The 14,906-nt window shown below is 38.6% G+C and overlaps 4 protein-coding genes across 5 annotated transcripts in view; 1 reads left to right on the top strand and 3 right to left on the bottom strand.

Annotated features, from left to right (window-relative positions):
* Nucleotides 1-10: 10 nt before the first annotated feature.
* LOC143211175 (uncharacterized) lies at nt 11-1,374 on the bottom strand. Its single transcript, XM_076428639.1, has 4 exons — nt 1,367-1,374; nt 1,012-1,276; nt 483-635; nt 11-346 (listed from the first exon to the last, which is right to left on the bottom strand). The coding sequence occupies exons 1-4, from the start codon at nt 1,372-1,374 to the stop codon at nt 131-133; spliced, it is 642 nt and encodes a 213-aa protein (XP_076284754.1). The 3' UTR covers nt 11-130.
* A 299-nt stretch (nt 1,375-1,673) lies between these two features.
* On the bottom strand, nt 1,674-2,777 carry LOC143214814 (uncharacterized). The gene is made up of 3 exons (XM_076436248.1): nt 2,664-2,777; nt 2,022-2,378; nt 1,674-1,943 (listed from the first exon to the last, which is right to left on the bottom strand). Exons 2-3 carry the CDS (start codon nt 2,354-2,356, stop codon nt 1,769-1,771), a joined length of 510 nt encoding a protein of 169 aa, XP_076292363.1. The 5' UTR covers nt 2,357-2,378; nt 2,664-2,777; the 3' UTR covers nt 1,674-1,768.
* Ccdc151 (Coiled-coil domain containing protein 151) lies at nt 2,769-7,331 on the bottom strand. The gene is made up of 5 exons (XM_076436262.1): nt 6,068-7,331; nt 3,828-3,949; nt 3,614-3,766; nt 3,442-3,543; nt 2,769-3,046 (listed from the first exon to the last, which is right to left on the bottom strand). Exons 1-5 carry the CDS (start codon nt 6,156-6,158, stop codon nt 2,798-2,800), a joined length of 717 nt encoding a protein of 238 aa, XP_076292377.1. The 5' UTR covers nt 6,159-7,331; the 3' UTR covers nt 2,769-2,797.
* An 806-nt stretch (nt 7,332-8,137) lies between these two features.
* N (neurogenic locus Notch protein) overlaps nt 8,138-14,906 on the top strand; it is a 309,272-nt gene continuing 302,503 nt past the window's right edge. For both annotated transcript variants that reach the window (XM_076429298.1, XM_076430057.1), the window contains exon 1: nt 8,138-8,511. In XM_076429298.1, the coding sequence (XP_076285413.1) occupies nt 8,394-8,511 (118 nt within the window). In that variant the 5' untranslated portion in view covers nt 8,138-8,393. The remainder of the gene's footprint in view (nt 8,512-14,906) is intronic.

Below are 14,906 nucleotides of genomic sequence, written 5' to 3' on the forward strand. Positions count from 1 at the left end.
TATCCTGTAACATAATAAGTACACTGTTTTTAGATATAATACAATACGCAAAATATAACATACATTATTATACCGGAAAATTAAGTGAAATCAGAAAACCGCTAAAAAGATTATTTTTGAAACTAAAAATTCATCTTCTAAATGTAAATCCTTTTCTACGACTTTTAATGTCGACTAATTGTTGTGCTTGTTTTTTTAGAATACTCCTAGACGGTACGTCTTCCTCATCCTCGGACGGAGCCGCGGCTGGCATTGCCGATAATGGAAATCTTGAGAAAAGCTGCCCTTCATTTGCACGTATTGCCTTCCCTTCTGCTGACGTGGTTGCGATTGATATTGTCTCTACCTAAATAAATGTAATTTGTCAAATACTCTTCAACTTATCATATCATTATTAAAAGAATACCTTATTCAAAGAAGCTATTAAACACTGTACACTATATGTAATAGCTGCATATGCACTAACAAATTCGAAAATTTACCTTATCGATCAACATTTCGTTCAATGCTTCGAGATACTTATCCGGGCCGCCCAAGGTTTCAATTATAGTGTTGACCTTATCATTGATTACTTCTACAAGTTGCAATGGATCTTGAATATCTTCTTGATCTTCGGGTAACGTTTCAAGTATGTCCTGTAAAAAGTGAGTGAGAATAGAAGTAAGCAGAGAGGAGAGAAGGTATTTCCGAACTCGTGTCTCTTCAAGTGTCAGATTCTTGTAGTCTTTATTTTTTCTTGTGTTTATAGACACGTAGCAGCGAAGTGAAAGAAGAAATAGAAGAACGAAAAGCGAGTTAGAGTGGTCGGTACGGATTCTAGGGATCGATTGAATCAATAACTGATACTCTTACGCCTCGACGTGCTACCGAACTATTTACTTTCGATCAGCCTGGCAGGTGTTAATGCGCAGGACAACGGCTTCTACAGGTGATAATTACAAGCAGAGATTGTTGGAAGATATTCATTGGTGGATGACCAGAGAATAGGATACGGTGTCAGGGGTGTTAAACCTCCTGAGACAATATACTCGGTACGAAAACTCGAAGCGGTTCCATTATGGCGGGTCCCATTGAACAGAACTTCTCTAATTTAATTAGGGATTTACATGGTATTTCCATCGGCCATTTTAACATGACACCGGCCGATGGGGTTTGATTTTGTGAACTCTTCGCCTTGGGAAGTGTTAATTGCGATCTCTTCGGTTTATTGAATGACTCCATGTTAATTGAAAACTCCTGTTGGGACGAAAGCTGCATATCACATTTTATGGAGAAACTGAACAATTGCCATAACATTAGTTAGCATTATATCTCACAAGTAGGGTGTAAGTTGTTTATATTCACAAACTTTTTCTATGTTATGTACAGGGTCATCCGTTTTTAAACGGCCAAACGTTAATCAGCTGTAGATGACCCTAAATGGAACAACTTTTACCCCTATCACTTTTTTTTTATCCGAAGGTCATACAAAAAAGTTTATTTAATAAAAAAGATGCCCCTACTTATTTTAAACTAAACAAAGGAAAAACCATCAAGATTCATCATTGGAGTCCTAAGATATTTAATTTTATGTAAACTCAAAAAATGATGGTTTTTTGCAATTATCTGGAAATCAAGGCCGAAACAAAAAAAGTGATAGGGGCAAAAGTTGTTCCATTTGGAGTCCTCTACAGCTGGTTAACCTTTGGCCGTTTAAAAACGGATTACCCTGTATGTTACGCACAGGAGGTATAAGAATTACACGCGCTTACTAAGAATTTCTAATTGGTTAGCGTGAAATTTTAAAGTGACGTCTCACCCGGAATTTATCGCATAAATTCCACAACACGGAGCTGATCTCCTGAAGAAGTTCTTCGACCCTCCGCGTTTCCTCTTCAGCTTTTAATTGGCGCGCGCGTTGCTCATCGATACTACAATTCAATTTTTTCACTTCTTCCGCGTTCCTGAAGCATTAGATTGTACGAGATATACTGGGAATAGATGTGTTCATCTTTGGTACTATAACGAATCAGACTACCCACTGCTCCGCATTCTTCGTTTCGGAGAATTTTCTGGTCTCCATCTCGGCGATAAACTCTTGCCTCTGCTTTTCTAAGGTCATTTTCTCCTGCTCGGTAGTCACCCGCATTTTCTGTAGATTATCCTTGGTCGCCCGCTGACCCAGAAACCGTTTCAGAACGTCCTCGGACCTGGACACTCCGGTGGCGCTGCACAGCTTAGCGAACGCCACCTCCAGCCGTGTCACCTCGTCCTTGGTAATGTCCTCTGCGGTCTGCACACGGCTTTTCCCACGCGTGTCGAAATCATCTCGCAGACGTGAATGGAATATCATTTTTTCCAGCCGCTCGAGCTCCATTTTTCGTTCTAGCACACGCTGCCTGGTTCAACGGGGACGTTTCATATACACGGTGTCAAGAAATGATGTGTAAAAACCGCTACAGCGTAATTCTACAGCTTAGAATCGGGGGAGATCTGTTAAAATAGTTTTCTGCGAAATTCACCTGGACAGACTTGTTCGAGGTGATACTTTTTACAATTTTGTCGCGTTCTACAGTTGAAAATTGACGTTGAAGTTCAAGCAACACATACACTTACTCGATTCAGAATTTCATTACAACATAACGTAGTATGGCTTATTTGAAGAAAAATCTATTTGTTCGAACCTGTATTCTTCGAGAACGGCATTCCGCTCTTTGCTGCAGTTGGTCACTTCGATTTCTTCTTTGATCAACGTCTCCTGCGTGCTGTTCCTCAACTTAATCGCTTCTTCCCTCACTGCCTGCGCATAGAAGTAAGTTCACGTCGATTTTATATGTTTGCAAGGCATGCACATACATATAGTCCAACGATCATGCCTTGCCTGCAGACGTTTCACTTCGTTTTCTTGCTCCCTTATCTCATCTTCCAAGCTCTTCAACGACGAAGCGTACGACACGGACTTTTCTTTCAAACCGGAACGTATCGATCGGTACTTCATCCGCGTTAGGTTTGCCTTTATTTGTTTCATTCTAATGTGCTCCAAGTGCACTTCCAACTTGACGATTTTCTACGAAAGTACGCAGAAACTGAAGGGGGTAGACTCTCGTTTTCAGGACTGCGATGGTGCGGGATGTGCCTCCTCATATCTCGATAATGCAGAGATGGGGTTTTTCTGCAGTCAAAAGCGCTAGATGAAAGATCAACCTAGGCCGCAGTCGCCCTCAAAAGTCCTATTTTTACGTTTACGAGGCGTAATTTGCATTAGTCGGCAGCATGTAACTGTCGCAGCTTGATAATAAATAATGCAAATTACCTATCTAATTAAATATCTTTTATCTAGCACTTTTGACTACTGAAAAGCCCCAACTTTGCATCATCAAGAAATGAGAAGGCGCATCCCGCACCCTTGCAATCCTAGAAACAAGTCAGTCGCGGCAACCTCATTCTCGCTGTTCAACTCACGTTTCTCAACGGGTTATCCATCTTTCTCTTGAACAGTTTCTGCATTTTATCGTTCACTAATTGGTCATACTCCTCCGACAGCGATCTTAATTTTTGCTGTCGCTAAGGGATATATGTTCGTGTTGGAATATTGTGTTACACAGTCGCGCGAGATTAATATCTAGCTACTTACCTTCTCGCACTGATACTTAATTAGATCGTGCTTCTTTCTTAAGCGTACATTGTCCTCCCGCGCTTTAGCAATTGTCTCGGTTAAATTACGTTTTTTCCCATAGGCCGAGGACTCGCGACTCATGTGAACCTTCTTCTGCGATTTTCCCTCGTTCTGAAACGTATCGCGTTAATTCCAATTTCTCCCGGGCGAATTTTTGAGTTTCTGCTATTACGTTTTTCGTTCTCGCATACTCCGTGTACAATTCCCTGATGCTCTGCTTGAGAGTTGTGATTCTCTCCGCGTACTCATGCTTCTTTGTCTCGTACTCTTCGAAATTCGCTTTCCTTTGCCCCTCTGTGAAAAAATGTGTATTCATAACGCGGTTGGTTTCAACCATGTTTCAATGCAGGAAGAAACGGTGATAAAATCTACATATACTTCCACGGGAAACATTTATGAATAAAATTTTCCTATTTAGCCTTTAGAAGTAATTTACAAAGTCATTTATTCGATGAAACAAAAACTGAAATGTTAAGATTTGATTCTGATAAAATTGTAGCAATATAAAAATTAATTGTTAAATCTGGATGAATATACTAGTCATTGACACTTTTATACAATACATTATTTCTGTAGTTTTCATTGTTACGTAATTAGGAAGTTGAATTTAAAGTCAATCTAAATTATTAGTTATTGTTCCACTATTAATATTATACTGAGTTGAATTTAAAGTCAATCTAAATTATTAGTTATTGTTCAACTATTAATATTATACTGCATTGTACACAAATATGGCAATCTCAACGAAATCAAAATTGTGTTTTAGAAATTTTTATATTATTTTTTATCCAGTTTTATAATTTTTATAGTATAGTGTTAAGTTAAAATCTTATAATAATAATAATTATAAAATTTATGTAAGTTTGTATGACTAAAACAGGTTCCATTACAGTTTATTGTATGTAGAATATAATAAAAGACTGCAAATTATAATAATATTGATGATAATACATGTTGGAACTTCACGATACTCTTATCCTAAGAGAAATTAGGTATTTATTAAATAAGTAGAGAATTCTTTACAAATGTAGGAAATATGAAAATTGTTAAACTTTCATAAAATGCGGTTAGCTAGTTTAGCCACTAAAAGACTCAATTAGGCTATGAAATACGAAAAAATGATTTCCGTAATAATAGACCAAAGTATAAAATGAACACAAGTCGTGACTGTACTCAAGATTGCGATGGAGCGATCCTCATAACCATGATCATCGTATTTTGCATGAACACCTTGAAAAAAACTGAATTACCTAGATTACTTAAATTGACGTCACGATTTTCCTTAAAAGACCAGAACGCTTAAGGAAATTTACTAATGTCGGGTTGCTGGTTGTCCTTTTAGGCGACTTCTAGAATGAGGACAATGTTTAGATGTTCGCGATGTCTCCCCGGTGATCACTTTGTCTTTCGCGTTTACTGAAGGGTATTCGAATTGCAATACATTCTATTAGCTTAGGATATTAAATTAGATAATTAATTAGTTTTTAGTTGGCTAAGAATGCAATAGAAAAAATATAATAAAGAAATTTATTCATGAAGGTCACCTTCATTTTTTTAAACGGCAAGACAAGTTCAACGGCTTACAATTAGTATACTATAAGGTCCTAAAAGTAAGGCAGGCTTGTCAGTAAGGATCTTCATTTTTCATGAACTAATTTCTGTTTTGAATTTTCTCCATTGCATTTTGTAGCCGACTACAAACTAATTAATTTTGTTCCAATCATTTTTTATCTGGCTACCAGAAGTGTCCGAACAATCGTGACGACAATTACGTAGGACTGTAAATAATTGATTACTAACCAATAAATATTAATTAATATTACTCGAAACGAGTTTCGATTTTCAATTCGTAATTTTAATTAGCAAGACGCTCGCATTAAGTGAAGAATTATTCATAAACGATCTAACTCATTTGTTTACATGTAATATATTAGCAAAACCTATGTTACAAAATATAGTTTATAAATCAAGTTTGCATGTAGAATATTAGAAATCATTCTCAAATGGGAAGTATTCAATCTTCGCTGGAGAGTGTAACCTAAAACTTGTTACCTGCCGAGTTCGGAATCGAAAATAGAAGCACTCGTTGGAATATCCGTTTTATAAGTTACGTTTTGATAGCAACATATCGATAAACCAGCGGAGATTCTCTTTTTTTCTGGAGGGAACCACTTATGCGACACGAACATTTCTTTCTAGACTCTAGTCTTTCCGGTTAAACGTGTTCTTATATATCTTCACGTGTAATCAGGAACTGGCTTGGAAAATAAATGTCCGTGAATTTTCGTCTTTTTCTCGCGGTGTAATCTCTTCGTGCAGCGATCAAGCAAACATATGAATATTAAACTATGATTAAGAAAACTGATTACTGCTTTATTACTTTCGGTGGTGTCGTTCCGTGCGCGGCTTTACCTGACAGCTGGATCTTCTTCTTGATTTCCGCAATTTTCTTGTTTAATTCGTTCAGCTTGTTTTCAACATTCGGCGTTGAGTGGTCGGACATCTTGTCTCGATTGTGTTCGAAACTCCAGGTGGCGGTTATTGACTTAACAATGCGTTGTCAGGGCGACGAGATCGTCCCGTACGATGGTTGATTGTTGTCGATATATCGAAATGAAACATGTGCGAAAATCAACATGTTCTTAGAATCTATTGCACCAAATATTTTTGTAATCTCAACTCTCTATTAAGAGGTATACAAAATTTCATTCGTAGACCATATACATCCATGTACAAGGAAACATTTTGTATGAATAAATGTCATCAGGAACACGAATTGTTCGGAAAAATTTTAATAAAAACTCGCAGTCTAATAATAAGTATTTACAGACTATAATGAAACTAGATCACGGATTCTAAGAATTTATAATAAAAATATATCAAATACAATTTCGAAATATTGTTCAAGTCATAAAACTGATTAAAAAAGGAAATTCAACTTCATATATAACTATTTCTTGCAATCGCAATCTAATGATAACGAACGCCCTTATTCAGGCATGGTATAAAAATATATGATTGTAATTAGCACTACAAAAATGTAGTTAATAAAATTACAGATGGTTACTTCAACGCGTAACGGGTCTAGAAAATTAGTTACCGGTCAAGAAATCGATAATTCGAGTCAGCGAAAAAGAACATGTGCTCTCAGCTATGCAACATTTCGCGCGACAACGCCTCGCCCGCAGATGTTTGCGGTACGATGATAGGGTTAATAGTTTCATTAATAAAAACTAACGACCGCCGGGTATTTACAGTTCCGTGCCTTGTGTATCCCGTGTTCGGGGCACAAAAGGGAAAGCAATTCGTAAAGCTTCGTCCGTTGAATGGTCTTAAGGAGAGGGCACCGAATTATAATTCCGCATTTGTATTCGTTAGGGCAGTAGCCGCGCCTGGCGGCCGGCCATGCCGGCGATGAATTTCGCGTTACACGCAATCAACCGCTGGAAGGTTAATTAATGATCAGACATGCCCCGCCAGTGCTCGACGAAGTTCATACGCATCGGCGTCTTGGTACTTTATAACTGACCACGTTCGCTGTGTTCCGTTTGCCGGCTGAATTCTATGCAGAGAACCGTCTCTCGCGACGGTGTTGGATTTCAATCCCACGTCGAATCGACGATGCCGCTCGAATTTTGCCAAACAATGCCGGATTTTATGCGTTTATCGCGAAATCGTTTAGCTGCAATTTGAAACGGAAAGATTAAAAGAATTGAACTAAAGAATTGATCTAATAGTTATTTATTCATTGGTTTATTCAATAAGAGAATATGTTACTGAATAAATATCTTAATTTTATATTTGAATTTTAATTGAGAATCGGTACGAAGATATTTTATAGGTTTATTCAATAAGTGACCTCAGAAATGATGAAAAGGAGTAGAACAGAATGGAGAATATGTCATTAAATAAAAGATATTTGTTCATAAGTCTATTCACTAACATGTTAAGTAACCTCAAAATGTCAAAAAGTAACAGAACCGAATGGAAAATATGTCATCGAATAAATATATTAATTTTATCTTTGAATTTTTATTTGCAAAACTACGTACTTTCGTTCCACAAAACATAATATACTTGTGCTTCTTTTGTTTTCTGTATTCCAAAGGACGTAACATCTCCCGCCAACCTGATTGCAACAGTAAATGTAAATCACCCATTGAGACTTGAAATATTCTTATTACAAGTTGCATGCGTAGATTTCTGCTCGAAATAAATTGAATGTGTCTAGAATAACCTTATTTAGTCGCAGGTATTCATTAATCTCTACAAAACGCTGCGTTTACAATTTCTAATAAAGAAATATCCTGAAGTTTCTTCGGAAGAAGACGATTTCATTTCCAACAGTGCGCAAGCGGCGTTCTGCGCCGCCGTTCTCTTAAAGCCGCGCTGTGATTGGATCACGTGGTCAGCCATCCCTTGCCGGCGCATTGATACAGCGACGGTAGGTAGGTGCGCGCGCACCGGGGAACTACTTTCAGCGCGTTAAGCGAACAATAGGGATCCCAGAAGTGTTTCGGACGCGGTCGTGTTCGTATACGGTTGCCGCATGTTTTTTTCTGGTTCTGGCTCGCGTGTACGTGTATACAGATTAGTTGGACGTATTCGGAGGTACCTATAGATCTCGGACGATGTTTGTGGTCAAGTGACGGTACGCGGATTTAATACTGAAGTGTACTAAAGTGTTGGTTTCTCTCTAGTGTGTGCGCCCGGGCCCCGATGAGTGTGTGTCTGCTCGATGTGTGTGGATAAAATTCACGGCATCATGTTGTTGCCACGCCGAAAATTGGATTACGCATCGATGGCGTTTCTCTCGCTGGCACTGCTCCTGTCGGTTTCCCTGCCTACGGTGTCCGGTGAGTTTACTTTCGTTTCGTGTTCGAATCCAGCAGAGTCTCTCTCGGCTAACGTTTGAAGTCGTTGTTCGCCACATGCCGCTGCTAGGCAACAGGTCACGAAACAACGCCAAGCGCCGGCGCGTTGGACGCTCGCCGCGTTAACTGACGTTCCGCGTCTTCTTTGAATATTCTCTCTCTCCGTGAAATGTCGTCGGAGCTATTCGAGGTCAACGCGTCCGAAGATTATTGAACGATTTCGGCTCCGTGCAATTGGTATTCCACGACGCTGTTTCGGCATCGGCCTGCTCGCTTTCAATTACTACCTGTTTCGAAAATATTCGCTCCTCCTCCTCGATACACGACGCTTTAGACCAATTCAAAAATTCTCTAACAGACGCTTCTTTAATCTCGGACTTTATTAAGAGGCAACTTAGGCAAAGGCAGTGGGTTTATCCGGCTGAAGACGCTTTCCAACAAAATAATTAAGTCAGAATATTGGATTTAGACGGTTCAACGATGTTTGTTAATGAAAAGAAGATTTATTGCTGTTGTCCTCGTGATAGTCGCATGCTAGTCTCTCGAACACACGTGGTTATGTTACTGTCACAGTGGTGCTCAATTTCGATACTGCTGTCGATACTGCTCGCGCGGAGGTTGGCAATCCCTGAAGGACAGGTGCCCAACCCTGCTTTCCAGGAAACGAGCCTTTCTTCCCTCGTGTGCACGTAAACATTCGAACCAGCATTTCGCGTCCCCGTTTCCTCCCGACATTGTGCACAAATAACAGCTTAGTTTTCCTTTCACGATAGCCATTTTTATTTTTTCCGACTATTTTTACTTGGTCGTTACGAAATATAACGTGAATTTTTTCTCTTCGCCGAAACTATTCCAGTTTTACTAGTTTTCTTTCATTCGGATAATCATCTATCTATATATATAAAAGCGAAGTCCTGACTCACCTATCAACGCCCAGGCTAAACCCTTGGACTTAGAAAGCTGAAAATTTGCACAGAGGTTTCCCTTATGATTTATACAAGGGATAAGAAAGGATATTTCGAAATTCAATCCCCAAGGGGGTGAAAAGGGGTTGCAACGTTTGTATGAGGAATATTTTGTTCGTCGTCGGATTTACTTCGTACTTGGTCTTAATGCTCTTTGATATAATTAATCAAACACCTATTTCGGCATTTTAAAAAATTCAACCCCTAAGGGGGTGAAAAGGGGTTGCAACGTTTGTATGAGGAATATTTTGTTCGTGGTCGGATTTACTTCATACTTGGTCTTAATGCTCTTTGATATAATTAATCGAACACCTGTTTCGGCATTTTAAAAAATTGATCCCCTAAGGGGGTGAAAAGGGGTTTTGAAATCTAAGATTGCGGCATGACATAAAATTAAAACTCTATAGGGGTGAATGGGGGGTTAAAAGGTTTTATATGGAGAAACAATATCAAGTTCCGAGAGGCATTAAACGGTTTTCTGTGCGAGCGAAGCCGCGGGCAAAAGCTAGTTCTCAAATATGAACGTATGTATATCGCAAACGGACTGCGGATCTTTATGCGACGTAAAAATGTTCTGCAGCAATTACAAGGTACCATAAGCAGAATAAAAATAAGAATTTGCTTCCCCCTTTTAATTCTAATAATTTTTACTGTTTCATGTTTCACCTAATTAATTCAATTTAACTTCCTATAGCTCCGTGTAACTTGAAAGTGATGTATCAATATTTTTCAGTCTTATTTCTGTTTTCAACCACAATGTGATGCAAGTATATTGTTTTATTATATATTTGCTGTTTTCAAGTTACAAAAATTTGTTTACATTCGCAGATGAATATTAAGAGTTATCATTACCTTCTTTTGGACTTACTAAAATTATTGAAAGAAGAAATACATTGTTATTTTTGGCATTTTATATTTTGCATAAAGATTCGCAGCCTGTTCATAACAAAATTCTGGCTATAGAGGGTCAATTCATAAGCCTCACTTAAAGAATTCATAAAATAGTAGACGTTTACATAATATCCTGAATTTGTACAACTCGTATAGTTTGTCAGAATTTGAATGAAACATTAACAAATTCAGCTGGTTGTTAGAAAGTCGGTAAAGATTTTTGTGTACGGTCGTGTGGAAAGTGAAACATCGGTACTCGTACTTATTTTAGAAAATAACATGGCACTTTATGACCTCGTGAACGCTTTCGATCGTGAATTTTCATTTTCACTATTCCACAACGCATAAATCCACGATGGATCATGACGTAACGCTGGTTCGGACCAATGAGTACTTAGGCGGGAAGAGCGTGTAGCCGGCACAAAGCAGTTCGCCGAAGAAAGTTAACAAAACTGTACATACATATATAGGCAAACCTGAACTTCAGTCTATTTCATATTATTGCGCAATAAATATCAGAAACTTGCTGATAAAACACTGAAATTAATCAAAGTCTACATTTTTATCGTATTTTGCATAGATTTTTCAAGATGATTTGAGTTTTTGAATTTTTTGGTTGAAGCCAATACTTTCTTCCGCGTATATTTGTTCGAAATAATTTATACTTCTTCAAATAGAGAGAATGATAGTTACGTAAGAAACATGTCTGGGAAGAAGAGAGACAAATATAAAGGAATTTACATAAATTATGGACGGAGTAATAACAATTATTATCGCTGGATATTTCTTCTCCCATCAATAAACTACATTATTGAAAGTACATGTAGTCGTTAATCACGAAGACAGTTAAGGAGACTTCGAACGTCTACAAAAAGTCCTTTTATATTTTCAATCGATGTGTCACGTGACGGTAGTGGATAAAAATTTTATGTTACAAGCTAATATAATTCCAATAATATGTACTCTATAATAATAATAATAGTGTACATATCAAATATAAAAAATAATAAGTTTATCGTTACTATTAACAAGTTCTGAATGTACCTTTAATCGATTATTTGCAACTTTTAATTGTTGTTACGTCAACTGAGGGGGGAGAACAATGCTGTCAATTATTTTCCATTGTCGATTTCTTTCGCAGAAGCAACGTTACTGAGAATGGTAGGAAAAAAGTGGTTAATGGCTGATATCTTTCGGAATGTTCTTCGATTGAGGCGGGCTGACAGTCGCTTCCGAGAGTAGATCGAGGTCCTCGCCTTCGACTCTGTTACTTTGCGTTGAGATACTCTGAATGCGGCATGGCGGCAGTTCTCCAGACGCTCGCTGTTCTTACGTTCTCAGGCTTTCTCTTCTCTCTCTCCTTAGGAAACGATTCGCCCGGACTTAACGTGCTTTCACACAAAATTACGCGTCCCCTGCGCGCCAATATACGTATCGTATTTATTTTCGCCAACTCAAACCGCAACGGACTCTGGAATTGTTCAAATTGTGAAATTAATTTACGAACCACCAGATTACTCAAAAATATTCTCCACGTTACAATAAGCATCAAGTTTCTTTCTGGCTTGAACTTATGAGATTCAAATGAATAATTAGAGTAGAGCATTAGATTTAGTAACATTTTTCAAAGTGCTTTTTTAGGAAACCGAACGTAATCTTATGATAATTTAGAAATCGATTCTCTCGCAATGCGGATATTTATGCATTTAAAGTATTTTCACATTTTTACATGTGTAGCAATAAACATCGGTGACGTTTTCACTCTACGCTTATCACATGAAATTTTCTAGGAGAGATAAATTAAACTTGTTAATCATTGATCATTTATTTCAATTAGCATTTGAAGAATCCGACATTTTGAATTTCCGAACTATGTATCGAAATTATCATTATGAATACTTTATAAGTAGTTTTTGAAGTACATTATTTCACTAGATGCATAGTCTCATGACACTGTTCAAATAAAAATTTAATTTTTAAGGAATGTTAAGCTGTGTATTTTTGAAAGTACTTTCGAAATAGTTGACCAACAATTCTTCAGAAATTCCGTTGCTCTCTATCATTCTCGTACCCAAAGACACTTGAAACTGGCATGACTTAGAATCCGATGTACGACCGACCTGCAACCGGTTCCTCGTTCCCTTTCATCGATTCAGGGGCCACACGAGCCTCCCGTGCATACGTGCATGCACGCCGGTGCAACTTGAGAAACGCGTGCTCGACGATACCAGTCTGCCGCTTGTCTCTCTCGCCGTTCACCTGGAGGGAACGCGTTCCCCAATAAAGGTCACAATTCGACCATTACCGGATTTCGTTCATGGCAACATCATCAAGCTGAACGTTCGTCTTCTGTAAACAAATTCTTCTCGATCAAAATCTTGCGATCGACAATTACTCAATAAAAATCGCACAGAATCGAAATAAATGATTTTATTAACCCTTTAACTGCGGGTGTGGTTTATCAACAACATACTAGAATTATAGCCAGAGGCGAGTGTGTGGCATACAGTAAACAACATGTTAATTTTTGCTAATATGAAATAGCGGCTGGGGTTATATATCACTAAAATAAAAATATAATAAATACAATAAAAAAATCTTTTAAAATAGAATATCACTTCAGTAATCGTCGCGATCTTTAGAGCGATTAGGGTTGTGCTAAAAGTACCCGCAGTTAAAGGGTTAATCAGTTATTACGTTGTCCTAAAATTGACGTTGTCAGGCGGCCAACGTGACTATCTTCTTGCTAATATTTTATTGGTTCTTACGCTGCCGTTAGCTTGCTCAAAAAACCACTCAAATAGGATTAAATCACGTAAATAGGGTCCAAACTGTGTCTTGTTTGGGGTAATTTCGATTAGAACTAATAAAAACGTGGTAAAAATGCCACGAATATGTTAGTAAAAGTTTCATAGAAAAATATTTAACACTGGAACTACCAGACCAGTCAAAGCTGGAAGACTACTACTACATAATATTTTCAAAGACATATTCGGGCCCATATTCCTTTTGTAAGATAGTAATATAAATCAATAAATATAAAAATATTCTATTATTACATATTCTTTAAAGACCAGTCATTTTGACTGGTTTTGGTAGAACTAGCTTGGTCTCAACCTCGGTAGTTCTAGTGTTAAAACGCTAAAATATTTCGAGGCTAGCTGCAAGAGATGAACGAGTCCACATGGGAAGTTTGCCCATACATATATCGAGACATTAGTGTGCTCGAGTCCATAGTTATGGCGCATCTGCTTCCTGAAGCCTCGCTTGCCCCAAGCCACGGGAGGGGTTGAAAGAGTACACGAGTCACTTGTAGTCCTGGGATGGATGGATGCCAGTACTTTTCCCCGGTGCCTCGATCCTTCGGTTTTCTCTGTCAAGAGGTAGATTGAGGGAAGACTAGAGATAGTTGGTATCTCGCGGCATCTGGTAACTAAAAGGGTAAGATCGCCGTCTCCCCGTTGCGCATGCTGACCTGGCCTATGGGCCACGTGGACATTTGCATTCGTTTTAACCCTCCAGTCCCTTTTCATCCTGTTGTTGGCGCATTGCGTAAAACCGCATAATTAAGGACCTTCGCTACCTTTACGTATGTCCATCCGTTCCTTCTGTTCTTTCGTTTCCCTCAGCGAGTTACGTCGTCCCCGTCGTACAGAGATCCGCGGTGCTCCTCAGTATCGCGCAAGGATCGAGGATTGTGCCGTCAGTCAACGGCGGGACAGCCTCGAGCCCTTATAAAGCACGAAAGGATCTATCCTGCGTGACAGTATGTAGATTCCATGAAGCTCGCGCGGAAGAGGAGCCTTTTTTTCCTCCGGCCGGGGATAAAAAGAATCCTGCGAGAGAGCTTGCTCAAGCATCCCTTCTAGCATCCAGTTAGAGGTGCACCTTGGCAAATAAATTGCGCCGAGGGAACATGTTTATTTAATAACTTCTGCGTCGCATTTTGCGTCCGGTCTCCGCTAAGCTGGCATAGAATACGGATTACCGCCTTCTATTTTTATTACCGAGTCCTCACCTCAACCATGTTTCAACTCGAATCTGCAAAATGATTGTACACTTCCCTTTCACTGTGCAAGATTATACAGCTACATATTTCGTTTCCAACGATTCGATACTTCCTCATTGTATGTATCATATTTTTCGCATTCTCGCACGTTTTCGAAAGATATTCGAAAATTCTGCATGCTAATTTCATCATCGGACTGCGGACCTTTGTGTGTAAAAGACGTAATCTGTTCATAATTCGATCATACAAGCACACCTACCTTCCCCTGGTCTAATCCACATCTATCTACGTAATCTACTGGCACATCAGGCGACTCTGGTCCTCGGTACAGCGAACGTACTGTATTCCTTTATTAGTGAATCGCAATCTTTTAAGGTGCAGCTTATGGAACAACATTGCCCCCATTAGTTTAAGTAGAATACAAGGAGCACCGCTACGATTGCAAATCTCCTCTCGTACGATGATTAAAATAAATTTCGAAACCTATCCTGAATCTTTCATGCGCCTTTCAT

The sequence above is a fragment of the Lasioglossum baleicum genome, chromosome 1, assembly GCF_051020765.1.
Source record: "Lasioglossum baleicum chromosome 1, iyLasBale1, whole genome shotgun sequence".
Lineage (NCBI taxonomy): Eukaryota > Metazoa > Arthropoda > Insecta > Hymenoptera > Halictidae > Lasioglossum > Lasioglossum baleicum.

Coding starts and splice junctions, on each gene's coding strand:
- LOC143211175 (XM_076428639.1), bottom strand. Junction 636..1,011: donor CGAGTATATTGTCTCAGGAG/GTTTAACACCCC, acceptor CACTTTTTACAG/GACATACTTGAAACGTTACC. Junction 347..482: donor ACGAAATGTTGATCGATAAG/GTAAATTTTCGA, acceptor ACATTTATTTAG/GTAGAGACAATATCAATCGC.
- LOC143214814 (XM_076436248.1), bottom strand. CDS start 2,356: ATGGAGCTCGAGCGGCTGGAAAAAATGATATTCCATTCACGTCTGCGA. Junction 1,944..2,021: donor GAAACGAAGAATGCGGAGCA/GTGGGTAGTCTG, acceptor CTAATGCTTCAG/GAACGCGGAAGAAGTGAAAA.
- Ccdc151 (XM_076436262.1), bottom strand. CDS start 6,158: ATGTCCGACCACTCAACGCCGAATGTTGAAAACAAGCTGAACGAATTA. Junction 3,950..6,067: donor GAAGAAGATCCAGCTGTCAG/GTAAAGCCGCGC, acceptor ATTTTTTCACAG/AGGGGCAAAGGAAAGCGAAT. Junction 3,767..3,827: donor AGTATGCGAGAACGAAAAAC/GTAATAGCAGAA, acceptor GATACGTTTCAG/AACGAGGGAAAATCGCAGAA.